General features: G+C 38.7%; 1 protein-coding gene across 1 annotated transcript in view; it reads left to right on the top strand.

The window, feature by feature from the left end:
* The window catches only part of SYNRG (synergin gamma), a 58,440-nt gene extending 38,995 nt beyond the window's left edge, over window positions 1-19,445 (top strand). Inside the window, exons 16-23 of the mRNA XM_065418121.1 lie at window positions 8,005-8,604; window positions 9,002-9,165; window positions 10,698-10,751; window positions 11,549-11,645; window positions 13,302-13,450; window positions 17,311-17,421; window positions 17,939-17,974; window positions 19,314-19,445. Coding sequence (XP_065274193.1) covers window positions 8,005-8,604; window positions 9,002-9,165; window positions 10,698-10,751; window positions 11,549-11,645; window positions 13,302-13,450; window positions 17,311-17,421; window positions 17,939-17,974; window positions 19,314-19,445 — 1,343 coding nt within the window. The remainder of the gene's footprint in view (window positions 1-8,004; window positions 8,605-9,001; window positions 9,166-10,697; window positions 10,752-11,548; window positions 11,646-13,301; window positions 13,451-17,310; window positions 17,422-17,938; window positions 17,975-19,313) is intronic.
* The last annotated feature ends 977 nt before the right edge of the window (window positions 19,446-20,422 follow it).

Raw genomic sequence — 20,422 nt, 5'->3', positions numbered from 1 at the left:
AAGCTATGAACCAGTGATGTTCAAGTCTTTTTTTTTTTCAGTTTACATAATTTAAAAAGCAGATTTTTTTTCACTTCCTTTGATCTGTATATTTAATGTCAGAAAGGGACAGTATCCCTTTGTAGTCCTTGTTACAGAGAGATGGCTGACTAGCCACTGGGAACCATTTTTGTTGTCTGCCCGGATTGTGTAAATTTCTTAAATAAAGAATAGCTTTAGGTGGGGCTCTGTAAAGCATTTCATTTGACTTTTCTAATTCTAGCACAGCAATACAAGGGTCTTTATTCCTTGTCCACTTGTTCATGTGATACAGATGGATTGTGGGTACAGGGAAGGGTAGAAGGTCCACTCACTTCCTATTTGAATTGCTTTAGGGTTTTTTTTGGCGGGGGGGGGAAATAACTTTCCGAACTGTCTCTAAAGGGGATACTGTCTCTTTAAACTTTGCTATAATTCTTGGTGTGGAAGGTAAACTATACTAATGTTGCATTTCTCTTGCATATACTTGGTATAACCCTTTGAGCACTTGCTGCATGTTGTTAATTTCAACCAGGCACCTTCTTTTATACCAAATTTAACCTTTTCTCCAACACTGAAGTATTTTAGTTAGTGTTTAGTCGCGTTATATGCATGCATCTGATTTGTTTCAAGTTCAGTTGACAGTGTGCAGCAAGAGCCTGCCCTCGCTCATAATATCCTCAAAGGGTTATCCAATTTGCTGCACTTACAAACCTGTAAAGTATCTTTTCTTCAGCATTATTGGAAATCTCTGTGTATTTTAATCCACATCAGGTTTTTTGCTGCTTTTCTAATGTCTTATTTCAACTAAACATTTCCTGTGTGAATGTGCCTTCTCAAATCTGCTTTGATATCTCTTCTGCAAATACTGACCTGCATGCTTTATTCTAATGACTCCTTTAAGAGCTCTTATGTATCACTATCTTTTGTGATCTGTAAGTCCTGCTGTGTTAATAAATATTATCTTGGCATATTTTGAAACTGTGGGGATGTGTGTAATTTGTTTGTAGTCCAGAAATGTTTGTTTTTCCTGAAAAATACAAAGTTTAAAGCTATAGTATCCCCTTAGACTGGAAGTTGCCTCTCTGCTTGTAGATCAGTGTACAATGCACTGCAGTTCTTCAAACAAATTGAATTAAGTACTTTCAGTTTGCTTCCTGTGCACTTCTGAAACGTTAAATACCAGGCTAAACTTCAAATGATTTAACTAGGGGTGTGAGAAGGAAGTTTAATGAGCTAGTTGTCTGGGGCGGAAGGGCGGGTTTGTGAATTCTAATGTTGGTGGCTTGACAGCACTGACGATTTATGTAGTCTCTTCCCATGCTATAGTTATTCTGTAGATTAACAGGGGACCTGTGGCTCAATATCGACTCATATCTTAGTTTCTCTGCTGTTACCAACAAGGGTGCCAATTGGGTGGTGAAGGGTTTTATGATGTGAACTTAAGTCCCTTGGAATTTGAAAAGACCCAAAACGTACTCATTTGTATCGTAGGCCACCAAACAGTCGTCTGATGCTAACTACTTTTGGTCACTGCTAACCTGGAATGAACTTGCACTGATGACTTAGAAGTGAAAGGTGCTATTCTTGGTTCTGTTTTGTAACTTTTAGTAGAATTTTTATATCACAGATGACTCAAAGTTAAAAATAGATTTGTGGGAATTACCATTTCAGAGCCCATTGTTCCTTTGGGATCTCCTAAATCTTGGAACCACTAACACTTCTAATACTGATAATCTCAAGTATGAGGTATAAAAGTGATGATACTAAGCTTGTTGCATACATAGTAAATTCTCTTTACAACTTTGCTTGTAAAATAATTTTTTTTAAATGAGGAAGCAGTAATAAAGATTGAGGACTAAGTGGGTGCCAAATTTTTATTTCAATTTGGTCTTTTTGGCCACAAGACCTAAAGCTGGCAAAGAGTCAGTAGAAACTTTTTATTCCTCTTCATACAAATCTTGAGAAATTTGAAAGGGAAAATTGTTCCCATTTTAGAAAGCTCATTCATTAGGTCTTGCCCTACAACTTTTTTTTTTTTTTACCAGTGTCTAGAAGTGTAAACACTGACAGACACTAATGGTAGAGTTCCTTTAAAATTGTATCTTTGTTGATCAGATACGTTAGTTAGGAGGAATGGGAAGTGAATGACTATTAAAATGCTTGCTAGATTTAGTTTCATGTTGAAATTTCATCTCTGGTCATGATCCATACATCAGTAGTTTTTCATCCCTGGTTGATGTGTAGAAGTTCAATTGCAAGATCTCACTCAGTGTAATGCTTCTATGAATACAAGTGCTTAAAAGCTTTTACATCTGCCTCATTAAGGAATCTAACAGTTAAAAGTATAAATTTATGTGTTTTAGTTTTCCAAGTTGAGCAATAGCGCTTAGAAGTACATAGCAATCCTCCAAAATATCTGGAGCTTTAGAATTCTACAGGCTTAAACCAAGCTGTTTCTGCTAATGCAAGCTCTAAAGTGCCTTTAGTCTGCTCAAACCATTGTTTATCGTGACACTAAAAAAATATTTAGTAAGATTCTCTAATTCCACCGCATGGGAACACTTTTTCTTTCCTTCATTTTAATAAATCAACAGTGAATTTGGTGCCTTTGGTAGTGGCCAGACTAACAGCTCTGAGACCTGCATTAACTAGAGTAAATTGAATAGCTCCATTGTAGTCACTGGGATTATATTACTTTTCACCAGTTGAGAATCTGTCCCTTAATTCCTCCAGTCACCAATAGGCACGACACAAGCAGCTGTAGCACGAGCCTCTGTACTCTGCCCTGTCCAGGTTTTTCAGACCTGACCTGGAGGGATCACCTGAAGGGGGAAGAGAGAAGCTGTGTCTATGGCACATTCCGCCCATTTGAGCTCTTTGCAGAGCCTGCCAACAAAATTGCCAATTAATATCAATTGTGATGTTTTTGTGACATGGGCCTCGCTCCACTAGGAAGAGAACTGACATCTAGGTAATTTTTATAGAGATCACCTAACAGCACTCACACGATATAACAATTTTCAATCACCAGGCTTGAATTCAAACCTGAAGTCTCGAGGTGAAAGGCTCCACCTGTACATAGCCAAATACATTAAAAAATATATATCCTCTAATCCCCTCCTGAGTCAAGTTCCCCTTTTCCTTTAAATATTAGTAGCATTGACACTGTTACTATTGAATGGTTTTCTCATAAACCATTAAACCATTGACACAGAAAACTCAAGCCTGTAAATTTTCTTCCAGACAGTCTGCAGACATAATTTGATCCATGATGGTTGAAGTGGATTATTGTAGTCAGCCCAGATGAGGGATGTCAAGTTTACATGTATAATAGGTAACACTAGGAAACAGTTGGATAACTGTATTTCAGCCTCTGACAGTATTCTTGTATATGCTTCCCTGACAGGTGGCATTCTAATTCTCAGCAGCAGCAGTGATGCTGGTGAGTCTTAACTGTGTCTATTTCCAAGCAGTTGCCAGGCAGGTTGTACAGTTAGAGAACATGATTTTGATAGTTTTAAAATGGAAAATGCTGTAAAGAGGGGGAAATAAATTAAGGCTAAATATTGCAAACATTTTGCTATTGTACTTAAGGCATGGGTTAAACTGTGTCAATGATGAAAATACAAAGAAGCTTTTCCCTACTCTTGGTTCATTACACATTCTTTTTAATGTGCCAACACAATGTGCAATTCTGATTACATCACTGGCTTCATGGTGCATGAAGTTTGAGTAAATTTGACTCTGATCAAATAAGTATTCTTATGATTGTGTTAGGTTGTTTGTGGAGATTGATCAGAGAGAGGTAGGTGGAAATAATATCAGTCTTTGCTTGTTGTTCATGTCATTTTTATAGATGACTAAGGCCTTTATTTTCTGCTCCTGTCTAGATTCTCTGTATGTCCAAATTACATTGAAAGAAACAGTGATGTTAAAAGGCTGGAAGACTAGTAAATTAAAGCAGTACCTTTCTGCTCGTGGAAACATACAATTCAAAATGGCTTGGTGATGTATTATCTAGATAGGTTACAAAATTCATAGATAACGTAGCTAACACAACTGGCAGCACTTATTCAAGGGAGAACATGAAGGCAGTTACCTTTTTACTGCCGGCACTAGTGATGCATCCATATTGCACTTCAGATAATTGTCGGAAAATGGACTGCGTAGCTGTTTTCACTATTCTGTTTCATAAAAACACAGGATTCTAGTGGAATAGAACTGGCTAAAATGATCTGGAGCACCTGTATGCTTAAATAGGTATTTAAATATATACATACGTTTAAAACAGTTAGATATATGATCTGTGCTCAAGTCTGGTCGTATCTAATATAACCTAAATGGGAGCCATATGTTCCTGTTTTATTTTAATCTTACAAGCTTTCTCCTTTATTCCCTTTTCACACTTGTTTCTTTCAGTAATTTGGGGATCCGTAAATACTGTACTGTACTTGAATTTTAGTCTGACTGCAAGATATACCAATGTCTAACATTGGGGGCCTGCTGTGATAATTATATTTAACTATATGGAAATGATTATCATTCCAATTTTTATATTATTATAAATATAAAAAGCAAAATATATTTTTCATCCTTTCAGAAAGAAGCCAAGAAATTACCAGCATTGCTGTTCAGGGAACACTTCCTTATTACCCTGTAATACATTCATAATTCTACCCACCAAAAGTATATGCAGACGAGTAATTAAAGATTGTCTTGCATGATCTATTCATGGCTTGACTTACTTTGACAGGGCTCTTTGCAATATGTTTTTTTAAAAAGTGCTAATGAAATTTAGCTCAGTATAGGCTGAAATGCCATTCAGGTTGCCAAAAATGCTAATCAGTCTTGAAAAGTTAAATTATGACTTGCTATTCATCTTATATCCATTATTAAATATTTTCTGAAGTAGAAATTGGCAGACACTGTGATCCTGCCTAGACAGGTAGATTACAGTACCTTGAAAGCAAAGCACACGGAAATTTTTTTTTAATGGATTCAATCTTTGCTCATTCTGTAATATATTTTTAAAGATGTTTCACTCCCTTCTATTGGCTCAAATTCTGCCATTTGCATGAGTTTCTTGAATGAGGAATACAGATATGTCTTGAATAGAAGCTGTATTTGTTGAAGACAGTACTTAGTTCTTAGAATTAGTTCAGATCTATGTTAATTCTCCCTTGATTTGACAAAATACTGTCGCTGATACACAACCATTTAAAAAACAGGTTGAATTGCCACAACAGTAAAATGAAGCTTTTATTACCAGGGGTTCTAGCTGCAGTGTTTTTAGTGAAGCTAATTTTTTCATTAAATTTATCTCTGGTCTCTAGGAAATAAGCTACTGCAGGAGCGGTTCTTAACGTTGTCTAATAAAACATCATTGTGCCAGTAATAAAAATACCCACGTCATGAAGAGTTCCCTTGAGTCCAACACTGAGTGGTTTTCACATGTCAGCTGCTTCTCTGTATATTAGTCTGGTGGAAGGCAGCTCAGCTGCCTTTCAGGAAAAAAGAAATGAAACTATTTTTACTTGACACAGCAGATGAGTTAAATGAGAACCTGGATCAAGCTTTAAACCTGCTGCCTGTTACAACCATCACAAGGATTGTGACTCCATTTCCCATTGGGGGAGAGGGGGAGGACTTTTGAGTGACAATGCAATGCACGTGCGACCCAAACAGTATCGATTTTACAAAGGGGTTAAAACAGTATTTATGATAACACCTAGTTTGCCTTATGGCATTTAGAATTACATCCATATTTTTATTTTCATTACTTGGCTTTTTAATAAATTGTTCTGGCTCTGTATTAGGTATAAAATAATTTTACCCAGGGTCTGTTATATTTTCTAAGGGTCCTTTCCTGTAAAATTTTACTCACCTGAGATGATCCCATTGAAGTCAATGGGACTGCTCAAACGAGTAAGCATTTGTAGAACGGAGCTCTTAAATTCCGAGCCTACATCTGAATCTATGCAAGCCAGACCCCTATGCATGTGGATTCAGTTGCAGGATCTGAACCTTTTAATTGTTAAAGAATTAAAATATCTTCTTGCTGCATTTGCCAGGGAGATTATAGTAGAAGCTTGGTCTACTGTTTAGAGCAAAGAATTGGGATTTCTGGTTTCTAATCCAAGCCCTTGGTATGAGTTTGAGCCAGGAGTCAGATTGAGGGGAAAGAATACAATGATGTGTTCTTTTAGGATCTGCTTCTCCTCCTTGGCCAAAATGAGAAGCCACTCACAGTAGACTGCAGATCTTCATAATATGATCATCATGTATTCTTCTTCTTCTTATGATGATGATGATACAATCAGTCACTCAAATGCTGCAGCAGCCCAAACGGCATTTCTTAGGAAAAAATCTAATCTGTGAGACTTTATGCCTCACAGATATAATGCAAAGGAGCTCTTCACTTTGTTTTGGCAGCCATTAAACTTCCTTGCAATTCTTCCAATTGTTGGACTTCTCGATTAATCATGTATGTGGATCAGGTCAGGTCAGGAAAGCAGCCTGAAGCTCCATGTATTCTCCCCTTCCAGTAAAATGAATAAACGAAGGCAGAAATGTTTTGTAAAAGTGGGTTTAATCCTCAGGCTAGCGTAGTCAGATTGAATTAAAAGGGCAGCTGGAATGTCAACTTGTTTCCGCACTATCTTTTTATTAAATCTGAACTGTTGTTACTGCACGCAAGCCAGTCAGGACCAAAATGTTTATCAGAACAGCCTCTGCTAAAATGATGCTAAGAGAATGTGTGTTTGTGTTTGCTTTATCTTGAGACCATTTTACCCAGGGCACTGAGCAGCCGCTGAGTGTCTAATCCAAAATGACAATTGTTAAAGCCTGAAAACAAACATCAACCATAGCTTTTTTAAAAACGCTTTCACAAAAATTATATGGCCCCTGGCTTTTTATGCCTCCCCATATGGAACAATCTCAATCTAAATTAAAAAAAAAAAAAGTTGAATGAATAACAGACAGAGCCTGGCAGAAACAAATCACTGCATAGCTTCCTTTGGTGGGCTTAGTGAAGCAAACGGAGTCTCTTGCCTCTTTTACACCCATTTATGGCAGCAACAGGACATATTGGCCCGTATAACTACTGGGTGAGTATAAATGCTTGATTGAAGATTTGTGTAATGTGGTTGGTTTTCTATCTAGTTGTCTAAATCAGTAACACATGTAGCAAAAACAAAGATCTTTGCAGCATTCATATTTTTCCTGAAACTTGTATGCTTGAACAACAATCTGATTCATGCAGCACTTCACTCATTTATCATTCAAAGGAATAGAACTAGTGTTTTTTTTTTACATGCCTACAACATCTTCATAACATACAGTAATATTTGTATTTATTCTTTGGGGCACATTCTGAGCACTGAAGTGGGAGGAGAAAGTTAGGCTAATAGTCAATTTTGCTAATTTGATAAGATATTTGGGTTGCTAACATTTACATTTTGCCGTTTCTCTAACGAGCTTACTACGAAAATGAATTGTCAACGTGTACAGTATGTACTCTCTGGAAATATTAGTTTTACTGAGTATAATGTTTCTTTGTTACTGGTATGTATAATGAAGATGGTGACCTACAGTTTAATATAAAATATAATGTTCAGGAAAACAACGAGGAGTCTGAATAAATCTGTTAATCTTTAAGCTGCCACCGGACTCCTCGTTGTTTTTGTGGATACAGACTAACACGGCTACCCCTCTGATACTTAATGTTCAGGAAGTCAAGGTTTTACACTTAATATAAGTAGAGATAATTTATAGCTCTGTACATAGCAATTTTTAAGGTTATTTTTCGTGCAAGGTCTAGATTAAACCTCATATTTAATTGTTACACCAGTGCAAACCCAATACACCTATTCTTATGGATCTTGGAGATTTACAACTAGTGGCTATCATTTATGTACAGTGTAGGGAGTTCTGCTTGACCTTGGGAGAGTCTGTAATTGTGCGTTCTTGTTTCTCTCTCAGATATAGATGACTTAAAATGTGCTCCCTTTGGAAACTATAACAGTGGCTCCACAGTAAGCAGCCTTGCAAGCTATGACTGGTCTGACACAGAAGACATTCATCAGAGCAGGAAGCTCTCTTCCTTTGTCCTTTCTTCAGGAAGTGGAGCCTCTTCTGCTACTTCAGTTCTTCAGAAGAAGGAGACTTTGTTTGGCAGTTCAGAAAACATTACCATGACAACAGTTTCCAAAGTGACAACCTTTTCTACTGAGGATGTTCTACAGGATGTTAAATTTGCAGCCTTCGCGAACTTTAAAGATCCTGGTCCCAGGTCCAGCTGTCAAAGTGATGATGAGATTGAAGGCTTTGGAGAGTTCTCAAGACCTTTGTCAGAAGCGAAGGAGTCAGCAACAGTTGACGCAAGCCCAGAGGTTGACTTAGCTACCAATGGTATCTTATCTGAAATGGCAAAAGAATGCATGGATGACTTCGGAGAATTCCAAAGCGAAAAGCCAAAAATCAGCAAATTTGACTTCTTGGTGGCAACTTCGCAAGGCAAGATGAAATCTAGTGAAGAAATGATCAAGAGTGAGCTTGCTACCTTTGACCTCTCTGTACAAGGTGAGCATGTTCAGGGTGGTTCACCGCATATATGCTCCTATCTGCATATTGTGCTACTTCCATCAATGGTTAAATGAGAGATTTCTCTTTGGAGCCAGAGCCCAAAGCCCATTGAAATCAATGTGAGTCTTTCCATTGACTTCAGAGGGATTTGGATCAAGCCCTTTTACAGTTAATTATTTTTTGTTTTATACATTGCAAGTATTGTAAGCATTGAATGGGCTTGAAGGTTGTGAACTGTAGTCTCATTACCTTGCCTGGGGAAGGTTGCACTGCTGTTTTATATGCTAAGTGAACAGAGAACTTCATTCTCCTGGGCTGTTAGTGCAGCACTATGCTAATTTTAAGGGCTTTTTTATTGCTGTAAATAATTAGCTTGTAATATAATTTCTTATAGGGTCTCACAAAAGGAGCTTGAGTCTGGGTGACAGAGAAATAAGCCGTTCCTCTCCTTCACCAGCTTTGGAGCAACCGTTTAGAGATCGCTCAAGTACTTTGAGTGAGAAGCCTGCTTTGCCTGTCATCAGAGACAAATATAAAGATCTAACTGGGGAGGTAGAGGTAAGGAATGGCCTGGAAAGCGAGTAAGGCATGGACCAATGCAATATTAAAAATATCCCAACTTCCAGCTGTTTGAGATTATAGTTAGATTTACAGTTTGGGTCATTTTCCTGTAAGGGGTGCTCAGTTCCATGCAGGTTTGGGCCCTTGGACTATAAGCTGCGGGAGAAGGAGATTTCTTGCTCGCTGTCTATAAAGCTCCATGCCACGTGTATGGTGCTTTAGGAATAATAAATAATACATTGTTGTTTAAAACATTCATGCCAGCTACCCAATTTCAGTAATAGGTAGAGTCAAGGTGGTATATTGGTTATACTTCTGTGGCACATCCCTGCACTTGACTAGACGCACATGTATAACAAACAAAGCTGTTCTAAACTGTGAGGAATTGGTAAGATGCATTTAAAGGATAATTAGCCAGATGAACTGTGGTGTATTACAATATTGGGGGTAGGGGATGCTTCATATAGTTGTTTACTGTGTGAAGCCTATAAATGCATATGTTTGGAAAGGTGCCTTTATTCCTTTTGTTCCCCAGTTTATTTGGACAACTCCTCTTTTTCTGAGCAGGGTTCCAAGACAGCATAGAAATAATCTTCTGTAAAAAGAATGGCTACACGAGGTCTGCCGGTAAATGGATATTTAGAGCACCACAGTTGGTCCACTTCTTTTTGATGACTCACATCACCTCTGTGACACATTAAGCTTCACTAGGTTGATTTAGGAGGAAAATCAATTTATGTAACTTCTCATGCAACACTGCTATTTAAGATTTAATTTCCACAGTCATAAATATCTTTAATCAAACATACAATGTCCAGCTTCCTTATTTTTAGGTAGAAACATGATGTGTTTTAGACACATCACTTGAAATCATTTGAGTCACTGTGATCAAGTGGTCTAAGGCTGTGTCTGGAAACCAGTAATTCCTAAAATGTAATCCCAGTGTTGGCCCTGGGTCCATTGGCTTTGGGAAATCACTTAGACTCTTAGTGTCTGTCCATACTGTATTTACTTACTGCACTCACCTGTGTAAAGAATTGGTTGTAAAGTGCTTTGAAAATGTAAAGCACTCTATAAAAGCTGGATTCCATTCTTCCACATCTCAGTAACAAATATGCAGCCCTGTGACCTATGCAGCTATGGTAGGCACTTGCAATTGGAGCTTTCACCAATTCTGATTTCTTCTTTCATTATTTTCAATTTGTCTTATAGCTCCTGTGGATCAAATGTTGCAGTTAAGATACAAAGAGAATATTTACTTTCTATTGGTTGTCCTGCTTGTGTGGAAAAAGATGCAAAATATTTTTTCCCAAATCCATCCTTCATAACCTTAAGTGACAGTCTGCTGTTTTGTATGAACACCGGACCAAAATGAGAAATTAATACAGGAAAATCACATTTATGGTTGGTCTGCAAATAGATTACATGCAAGGAGAGACAGAATCTTTTCTATGCCCATTCAACTGAAGTATAATAAACTATAAAGAGTTGAGGAACAGAATTCAGACTATCCTTTTCTTTTCAAATAGGAAAGCGAGAGGTATGCATATGAGTGGCAGAGATGTTTGGAAAGTGCCCTACAAGTAAGTGTGTAACCTCTACCAAAATTACCTCCTCTTTTCCGTGCATACCACCTGATATACTATTTCAGACTCTGAGCATCTGGACAGGATATGCATGGACTTGTATGAATTGTGATTTAAAAAATTAATGTGTCAATAGAAAACAAATAACTTATATAAGCACATACTTAATCTAACCAGATATGTCACCTTATCAAATAAAGCTAGTATCTTGCTCTTTGTTACTTACAGTTAATTTAGCCATTGTCTAAATTTTCAAGTGACTAGTTAATTTGGGTGCTTCAGTTTTTGGCAGCCCAACTTGAGACATAGAAGACATCTTATAGGGGCCTGATTTTCAGAGGGCAGAGGCTCAGCACTTTCAGAAAAGCAGGCCCCTTTAAGATGTCTCAAGTTGGGCACCCAAGATCACTAGTCACTTTTGGTATCTTAGGCCCTTATGTTTTCAGCTACAATAGTTCTCCTCCTTGAAGTGTTGTTTTGTTGGATTGATGGATAGTAAACGTTGCCAAACATCATTTTTAAACAAAATTCCTGAACACATGCTTGCATTTCCATCAGCAAAAAGAACAGTTAAATGAGGATGAGTTGAATTCTAAACATGGCCATTCTTCTACCCTGATCTGTATATAGTTATAAGCAAGAACAAATTAAACCCATGTGATGGACTATACCAACTCTCCTGCTAATTGCATTAATCTCTCTTTAGTACTGCAGTTTCTCTTTTTTGAAATTTTGTTGTAAAAGTTACTTTAAGGTAAATAAACTGGTGGTGTTACCAGCATCCTTTCTGATAGGTCATTAAGAAGGCAAATGATACCCTAAATGGAATCAGTAGTTCATCTGTTTGCACTGAAGTAATCCAGTCGGCACAAGGCATGGAATATTTATTAGGTATGTTTCATTTTATTATGTCTCTTACATTAAGTGTTCCCCCATTTAAAATAAGAGGATGTTATTAGTTGTTTCCAAATGGTGTCTTTAGGTTAATGAATTTCCAAACTGGAATGATGAGTAACTCTTTAGCCAAATGAGTACAGTAACTCCTCGCTTAACATTGTAGTTATGTTCCTGAAAAATGCGACTTTAAGCAAAATGATGTTAAGCGAATCCAATTTCCCCATAAGAATTAATGTAAATAGGGGGGGTTGGGTTCCAGGGAAATTTTTTTCACCAGACAAAAGACTATATATATGTGTGTATGTGTGTGTGTGTATATATGTGTGTGTGTGTGTGTGTGTGTATATATGTGTGTATATATATATATGCAATATAAGTTTTAAACGAACAATTTAATATTGTACACAGCAATGATGATTGTGAAGCTTGGTTGAGGTGGAGGAATCAGAGGGTGTAAGAGGGTGGAATATTTCCCAGGGAATGCTTTCCTGCTAAATTTCAGAGGGGTAGCAGCCGTGTTAGTCTGTTTTAACCAAAACAACGAGGAGTCTTGTGGCACCTTAAAGACTAACAAATTTATTAGAGTATAAGATTTTGTGGGCTAAAACCCACTTCTTCAGATGTATGGAGAAGTGAGTCACAAAAGCTTATGCTCTAATAAATTTGTTAGTCTTTAAGGTGCCACAAGACTCCTCGTTGTTTTTACTGCTAAATGATGAACTAGCACTCGGCTGAGCCCTCAAGGGTTAACACACTGTTGTTAATGTAGCCTCACACTCTACAAGGCAGCACAAATGGAGGGAGGGGGGAGACAGCATGGCAGACAGAGACAGAGACACACACCCTGTGTGTGTGTGAGAGAGAGAGATGCTCATTGCCCCTTTAAGTACACTGGCACCACTCTTAAGTACATTGCCTTTTTAAGTAGATCAGCAAGTTGAGACAGCCCCTGCTGCCAGCAAGCTCCCTCTGTCCTGAGCCCTGTCGAGTCCGTCCCCCTTCCCCCCCCCCCCCCCGGTTCTATGGAAATGGGGTAAGCAGGGGGCAGGAGCGGGGGGGACACACCCTGCCATTAGCCCCTCTCTTCTCTCCTCTCCCTCCCCCCCCCCCCCCGGCACAGAAAGCAGGAGGCTCCGGGGAGTAGCACCAAGGCAGAGGGCAGGAGCAGCACATGGCAGTGGGGGGAGGGACAGCTGAACTGCCGGCAATTGATAGCCTGCTGGGCGACTGCCATACAGGGAACTTAGGGGAGTGCACAGGGAACTTAAGGGAGCAGGGAGCTGATGGGGGGCTGCCGGTCCACCCTGGTTCCAAGCCCCGACCAGTTAGCTCCAACAGGCTGCTCTTTCTGCAAGCCGTGGACAAAGCAGGCGGCTGCCAAACCGCATTATAAGGGAGCATTGTGCAACTTTAAACTAGGATGTTCTCTAATTGATCAGCAACATAACAACGTTAACCAGGACGACTTTAAGTGAGGAGTTACTGTATAACACAGTAATTTTGAAACAGATTAAGGTGGTCACAGATGTTTCTCAAAATGTGTGCAATGTCTATTAGGTGCTCTTTCTGAGTCTCAGTTTTGGGAATCTCTAGTGTGCTCTGCTTGGGAGTTAGCAACTTGCCTATAATTCACCACTCTAATTTTGACAGGGGTTGTTGAGGTCTATAGAGTAACAAAACGAGTTGAACTGGGTATCAAGGCCACCGCAGTGTGTAGTGAGAAACTCCAACAGCTGCTAAAGGACATCGATAAAGTATGGAACAACCTAATAAGCTTCATGTCACTTGCAGCTTTAACGGTAAGGCCATAATTAAGCTGCCTCTTTGTTACAGAGGATGGAGTGTTATGTATGGTTATGTATTATGGCACCTTGAGGAGTCACTTAAACTCCCTGTTCCTTATTTTCTCCATTTGTAAAATGAGGGTAACCGGCAACTTTGTGAATCGGTTTGAGCTCTTCAGGTGAAAAATACTGTGTGCGCGCAAGGTGATGGGGTTGCCTCATTTCCTAATGATTTTGATGATATATCCTCTCATAATGTGATTTAAATTAGACAAACATGTATCTAGAAAGGAAAAATAAGTGCCTTCATGACACTCCAGCAGTGAGCTTCCCTAGTTCTAGTGCTCTGCGTTGCTCTGCAGGAGACTGACTAGACTGCAAGATCTTCCAAGTAAGGACTGTGTGTCTTGCTCTGGTTTTGGAAGGTGCCTAGCCCATTTTGGCCAATGCTGCAGACTAAATAATAATGCTTGTTTTGAGCTCTTTCCCTCCTCTGGCTGGAACTGCCATGGCCAGATGCAACTCATGAGCTCTGGGGTGGAAGAGGAAGTGCTTCTCTTCTCTTACAGCTTCCTGGGTAGCCAGTTGGGAGAGCGCTGTTGATACCATATGAAGAATGGTTCTATGTAGTTTTTAGATGGCTGGTGATTTGCGAAGAAGGGGCATCCACGCTTGCAGGGAATTTAGAGGTAATGGGGTAAAGAAAGAGCTAATTGGGGCTCAGGGTGAAGGAGAATCCTTTTGTGATGAGGGGGCAGGGAGAGAGAGGAAAATTTAAAAATAGAAGGCAAGAAAATTCTAACTTTCCATTAAGCTTTTTCCATTTTCAACCGTCATCTTTGGTTGCAATTAAATAATGTTGGTGTAGAATAGAGAGATGGGTACAGGTATATAATGGATTTTTTTGGCAGGCACTTAACCACAATAATGGCTCAGCGCATTTTGGGGGAATCATTAATTTGGGGGACATTGACATGACCCACTGGAATGGTGGTTTTGAACTCAGTGCATAGTGAAGGAGCCTTTAATCCTTAGATTAAGACCAATGCATCATGTCCAGCATTAATAAATGCATCATTTCCACAATACTCTCTCGTATCACTGCATACTTAATTCACAGATCCCTGCATGCAGAGTAATCATGCATATTAAAAATCCTACTGTTGCTTTTATCGAAAAGTAGTTGCAAGGTGAGATCTGGTATGCTGGCTTTTCACTTGAAATAAACTTTTTACAGTCCCTGAAAAATGGAGACTACAAATAATGGACATCTCCTCTCTCCCACCTCATCAGTACCACATATTGGTGGCAAACAGATCTTAATAAAACCTTGTCAGATTCTGACTGGCTTTATCTAATGCAACAATTGATAACATCAAAATATTGTTGCTCAGTTTTAGGACAGGTTGAGGTATCGGTGGACACCTAGGTACTACTGTGATGAGCATTCTCCTCTCAAGGTAGATAGTTGTCGTCAAAAATGCTGTTTCGAATGTAAAAGATTTCTTAACATTCATGCAGGATTCTTTCATATTTAAATTGGGTGTATTAAGTATTTATATATTAGTAAGTACTTCAGAGTATTTGTAATTAGTGGCCAGATTGTGATTCCCTTTCTTTCACACTGTAGAACCTTATTCCACTAGTAGTCCGATTGATGTCAGTGGGACTACTCATGGAGTAAGCTACTCTTCGATGTGAGTGAGAATGTCACAGTCTGGCCTTAGTACAGTATACAACTAGTCATTGTTTGGTAGGTAAGTCTTTTTCCCCAGTTAAAGGCAACAAAGATGTATAGAACTGTGTCACTGCCTTGCTATCTGGTCATGATGTAAAAAGAAACCATCACTCCTAAACTGTTGAGAATCTTTGGCTGGTGTGGTGCATCCCTGTGCACATGCTCCTGTCGGCAGCTTTCATGTTTCTGTATTCAGTTTTGTCACAACTTTGCCCTCATGTAGCAAAATGCTATGATTGGTGAGCAGAGCGCATGTGGGGAAAACTCTTGCCTCTGGTGGGCAAGGAAAAACGTGTTTACTAGGTTTGCGAAATGGTTTCACTCAGGGAGGATCTTACTGCAAAGAGAGGCAATTTACATCAGAAAATTCTACCACTGAAGCCAGGACCTGAAGAAAATCTGCTCTATGAGGCTTAGGCAATTGTGTGGTTTTTCTGTTGGGGTTGAGGGAGGGCTAGAATAAATTATTCACATTTTTTCTCTCTCCTTTCTTCCATCCTTCCCTCCCTGACCCACCAACCTCACTCCCTACTGACAACTGTGAAATTTCATCCTGAGTTACAATCAAGGGGTTTTTTTGTTTTAAATATCTGACTTCAGTATACAATTCCCAACCCATATATTGGTCCTTAACCAGTCATTTACTAGCATAGCCAAATACAGTTAATTCCCCAAAACACAGCTTTCTTGCTATTTGATAAGGACTAGTTTCAAACATGCTAGTAAGGTTTTTGACTTGGGAGGATCAGAGTATTGCAGCACATCTCCACAACATCTACACTCATATTTTTTAAGTTTTAAACCAATAGCAAATGACTGGCTTTGGTTTTGTTTTAAAAAGCAGATAATGGGTCTGTTTGGTACCTAATGTATGGCACATACCTTCCTGTAAAATTACAATCATGGATTCCAAATGGAGCAGAAGTGCCAATTAAGTACGTATGAGTCCTTTAGCTCACAGGCATGTGCTTGAAAAGGTTAATTTTATCATTTAAAGGATTAATTTTGTTACAAGGTAATTTTATGCATAGGCTTATGGTTTTTCATTGCAAATTACAATATGACCTTCTCATTTGCTCACTCATGCATTTGATAAACAAATATTAGAGTGCCTTTATTCATTTGATTGATCTACTCAAAGATTAAAGGTTTTTTTCAAGATTCCAATTATTTCTTAAATTGTTCAGCTATGGGATCGTGATTAGAATACCTAGACGCATCTGTTTTATGATCACCCAGAATTTTTAAAAGCCTCTTGCATTTGTATTTCTATGCATTGCTTTTGATTGTTTAAACATTACACGTTACAACGATCCTTCAAACGAGCTTCAGTGTTTATACACCACCCAAATGCAAAATTGCACTGACCATTTCTCTTGTCGCCTAAATGTAAAACTGTGCCTCAGGAAAGCTATAATACATACCGAGATCTCTTTTCTGCTTAAACACACAGTTGTCCTCACACTCCTTTCTATAACATAAACTAATATACAAAATAAAACAATTAGCCCTCTTAATTGTTGCCTGGTTTGGCCAGCCATTAATATTTAGCTGTGTACTGATATGCCCTCATTCCAGATACAGGAAAATCCTTGACTATTAACTGCCCTGCTATGGTTAGACGTTAGTGCAAAATTGTGAGTGATAAACTGATCTGGTTAACCCTAGTTGCCGATCTAGAAGCTGCACTAGCCTCAATGGTAATTTATCCCATGGCATCTTTATAACTGCAAATAATTTGTTGCCTACCTGTGTATATCTCAGCCCTCTCTTTGGTATGCAAGAATTGTATAGCAGCAACCACTTGTGCTCTGGTTTCAGAAGCATGGTCCCTTTTGAAGTGGAAACATAGAACTCAAATATTCTCTCCTCTGTTATCTAATCCTTTTTCAAGTGCTTGAATGTGGTAAATTAATGTCCATGGAGATTACATAGTAAGTTTGAAAATATGCTAATGGCTTTGATTAAAGTGGGCATCAATTTATGGGCATGTGTAGTATGTTATCTTTGCCCTGTGACTTTGTTTGGCTTCATGCCCCTCCACAGCAGCCACACCAGTAATTTGTCATAATGCGTGTGAATTTTTTTCCCCAGTCACTGAAATTGCCTAAACCCAACTATCTCGTTATTTCTGTAGCCAGATGAAAACTCATTGGATTTCTCTTCTTGTATGCTGCGTCCTGGAATTAAAAATGCCCAAGGTCTCGCTTGTGGGGTGTGCCTCTTGAATGTGGATTCTAGAAGTAAAGTAAGTGCCAAACCCATTTTGCATTTACTACTTTAACTCTCCATCTATGCCTAGTCTATGCTAACAAACGACCTGGCTGTAATTTACCACCGATAGTAGGAAAGGTGGAATCTGTATTGTAGGCAGGGCTCAAACGTTGTTACTACCACATCATCTGGAAGATTCTCTCTCTCTCTCACTCACTCACTCACACTCACTCTCACACCCACACCCACACACCGCTCAACAGGCATGGGAGAGATGTAACTGGTGACAGTTGTGTATAAAGGCTGAGGTGTTAAATCCATTTATAAAGGGCAGCATGGGGAACAGACTTGGAAGCTGAGATTATTTTAAAAAAAAAAAGCTTGTAATGAATTTTCCTTATAAAATGTACCTGTGCCTGTGAAGCCAGGAGGGGGTCATTGCCTTCAATGTGGGGAGGAGGGACCCCAGAATAGAGAGAGAGCGATTAATAGCCGACCAATTAATATACATCGGGAGTTTTGTTGATCTTTTGGTTTCAACATTATTTCAGAAAGAAGAGAAACCAGTGGAAGAGCATCCTAGAAAAGTACGAATGAGTAAAATAATACTCTTTATAGATTCATCCTCTTAATTATGAGCATGGAAGGCAAGACTTGTGACCAGCCTTCCGTGGTCATTCTCAATTGTACCAATCATGAATCCTTTTCTTATAGTCATTTCTGTGACTGTAACATCCAATTTGATCAACTAACACATGCTCGAATCCTCCCCCTTGTGTTGTCTGCATGCCAGTATATCGTGAATAACTTCTTGTTTTTGTACTACTTTTGTGGTGTGGTAGATAATTCACTGTGGTGAGTTTCTGAACAGCTACAGCTATCTGGTTTCTTGTTGTGGAAGGAGAACTGTAGCTTTCATGTGAGATAATCTTTGACCTTTTGTTGTCTTACAAAGTGATGCTCCAGCTATTGCTTTGGGATAACACAAAGGCTATCATGGGTTTAGAAATCCAGAGTAAAAATGTTTTGCAGTAAAAATGTTCTTTTTTTTTTTTTTTTTTTTAAACAAATCTATTTTCAGCAGTATTCCAGAAGGTAACGCTGAGCTCTTCAAGAGAGCCTTGCAATAGGGAATTACAATGAAAAGCTGCTAGCTGTTCTGTTGTTGAACGGGAAAATTTTTTATCTTTTCCCCAAAAGAGCTTATGTAAAATAAGCCCTCTAACTGCTTTTTGTTGTTGTTGTTTACTCAGACATCTAAGCACTATCTCCTACTAGCAACAACTACATCAAACCCCATCAGATATTCTTCATCTTGTTTATAGATTTTTCACTCTTTATTCAAAAAGCTTTTCTTATAAAGTAGCTGCTCCTAACAGAAGACACTGGACCAAACTGAACCTGGACCAGCAGTAAGCAGGTGCAACTTTGGGATCAGAGGAGTTGCAACCCCTTAAATCACGGAGCAATTTGGCCCAGTGAATGAAATAATTTGAAATGCTATAGTTATGGGCTGGCCAAACAAGTTATCTCTGAGGTACAGTACAGTGTACTATTTCCTACCTATAGAAGATAATTAGTGAAAGATGCATGCAGCAAGTTGGATCAACTCCCAGGTTTGAGGTCAAATGTAATACTAATCAAACCATTCAGTACATGTCCACTACTAAAACCTGGTGTAGTGACTGAAGCTTACAGCTTTAGCCATTGCAGTTGGGGATGTGGTCTCCCTTCAGAAATTCTTGCAGACTAAAATGAAATTTTGCTTGCCATTTGGTCCATTTCTGCAGTTGAGGATGGTGTCTATAGAGTGACAGGGTCGAGGTGCCTTCTTAGTGTAAACACATCCACAGATATCTGATCTCCTCTTTAGCTCTTACATCACTGAGCAGATGGGACTATCACACTTGTTTCAATTTATTCTAGGCTTTTAATTCAGAAACGGATCATTTCAAACTGGCTTATGGAGGACACCAGTACCATGCAAGCTGTGCAAACTTCTGGATCAACTGTGTGGAGCCGAAACCTCCAGGCCTCATTTTGCCAGACCTGCTTTGAAAGGACTTGCACTGAAGGAGGGATCATGTCAGTCAATGACAAGACATGGTCTTGATGGTGGTGATGTAGGGGAATAAACACTGAAGGCTTTTTTGGGCAGTGGTTAGAGTAGTGAAATGTTCATTTCTGCATTTCTTCTGTACTGCAATGGGTCAAAACCACTCTCTCATACGAGTTCCCCGTGAAGAATTTCACTGGAAGGTTCAAGCCATCATTGAGGTTTTCAGAAATAATCAGAGAGTTTTGCACTGTGCCATAAAACATGGCATTTCAATCTCTCTCTCAAGCTGAAATGGGTTAGCACTTTTTGAGATGTAGCAACTCACTGTGGTAATCAAGGTAAATTGACGCATGAGGTGGAATAGGTCTTACCGTTTCAAGAAAGAGATGAAATACTAGGCTGTGTGTGTGTAAACTGAAATGGCCCCTTAACCAAATGCGTGAAATGTGTATTTGCTAACTATTCTTTCCTCTAATTTTAATATATGAACCCAGAGTGGTGTTTTTTCTTAGATATTTGCTCCTACAGTATTACAATGCACAAGAAGTGACAGTAATGTTCAAGGAGAAGTAAGTTATTGATCTAGAAGGAATTGGATTGTTAGGTTGCAATGAGCCATTGTTTATTTATAGAATTATTGTTCTGAATTACAGAATACATTTTATTCATACATTTAGTGGGTTAGTATTGGGAGAAAAAACTGGGATAAAAATCATTGTATCTAAATTTTTCGTACCATATCTTTAGGCTTCAGTACAGGCAGCTGGATTTTAAAACCTGCAGTCTCTTCTACTTTCTAGTAAATACTAGACAAACCTTTTTACCCCTCTATTGGACTTGTCCTACAACTGCAGACATAAAGGGATATATTTTCAAAATGAGGTATTATGCATTTAGCCCTCTGCCCTTTATTTTGTAATCATATAACTAAGTTGCTGCACATCATGTTGAAAATCATACCACACTAATATCAAAT

Source organism: Emys orbicularis, chromosome 17 (genome assembly GCF_028017835.1).
Source record: "Emys orbicularis isolate rEmyOrb1 chromosome 17, rEmyOrb1.hap1, whole genome shotgun sequence".
NCBI classification, from domain to species: domain Eukaryota; kingdom Metazoa; phylum Chordata; order Testudines; family Emydidae; genus Emys; species Emys orbicularis.
This window is presented reverse-complemented; position numbering and strand designations above follow the sequence as displayed.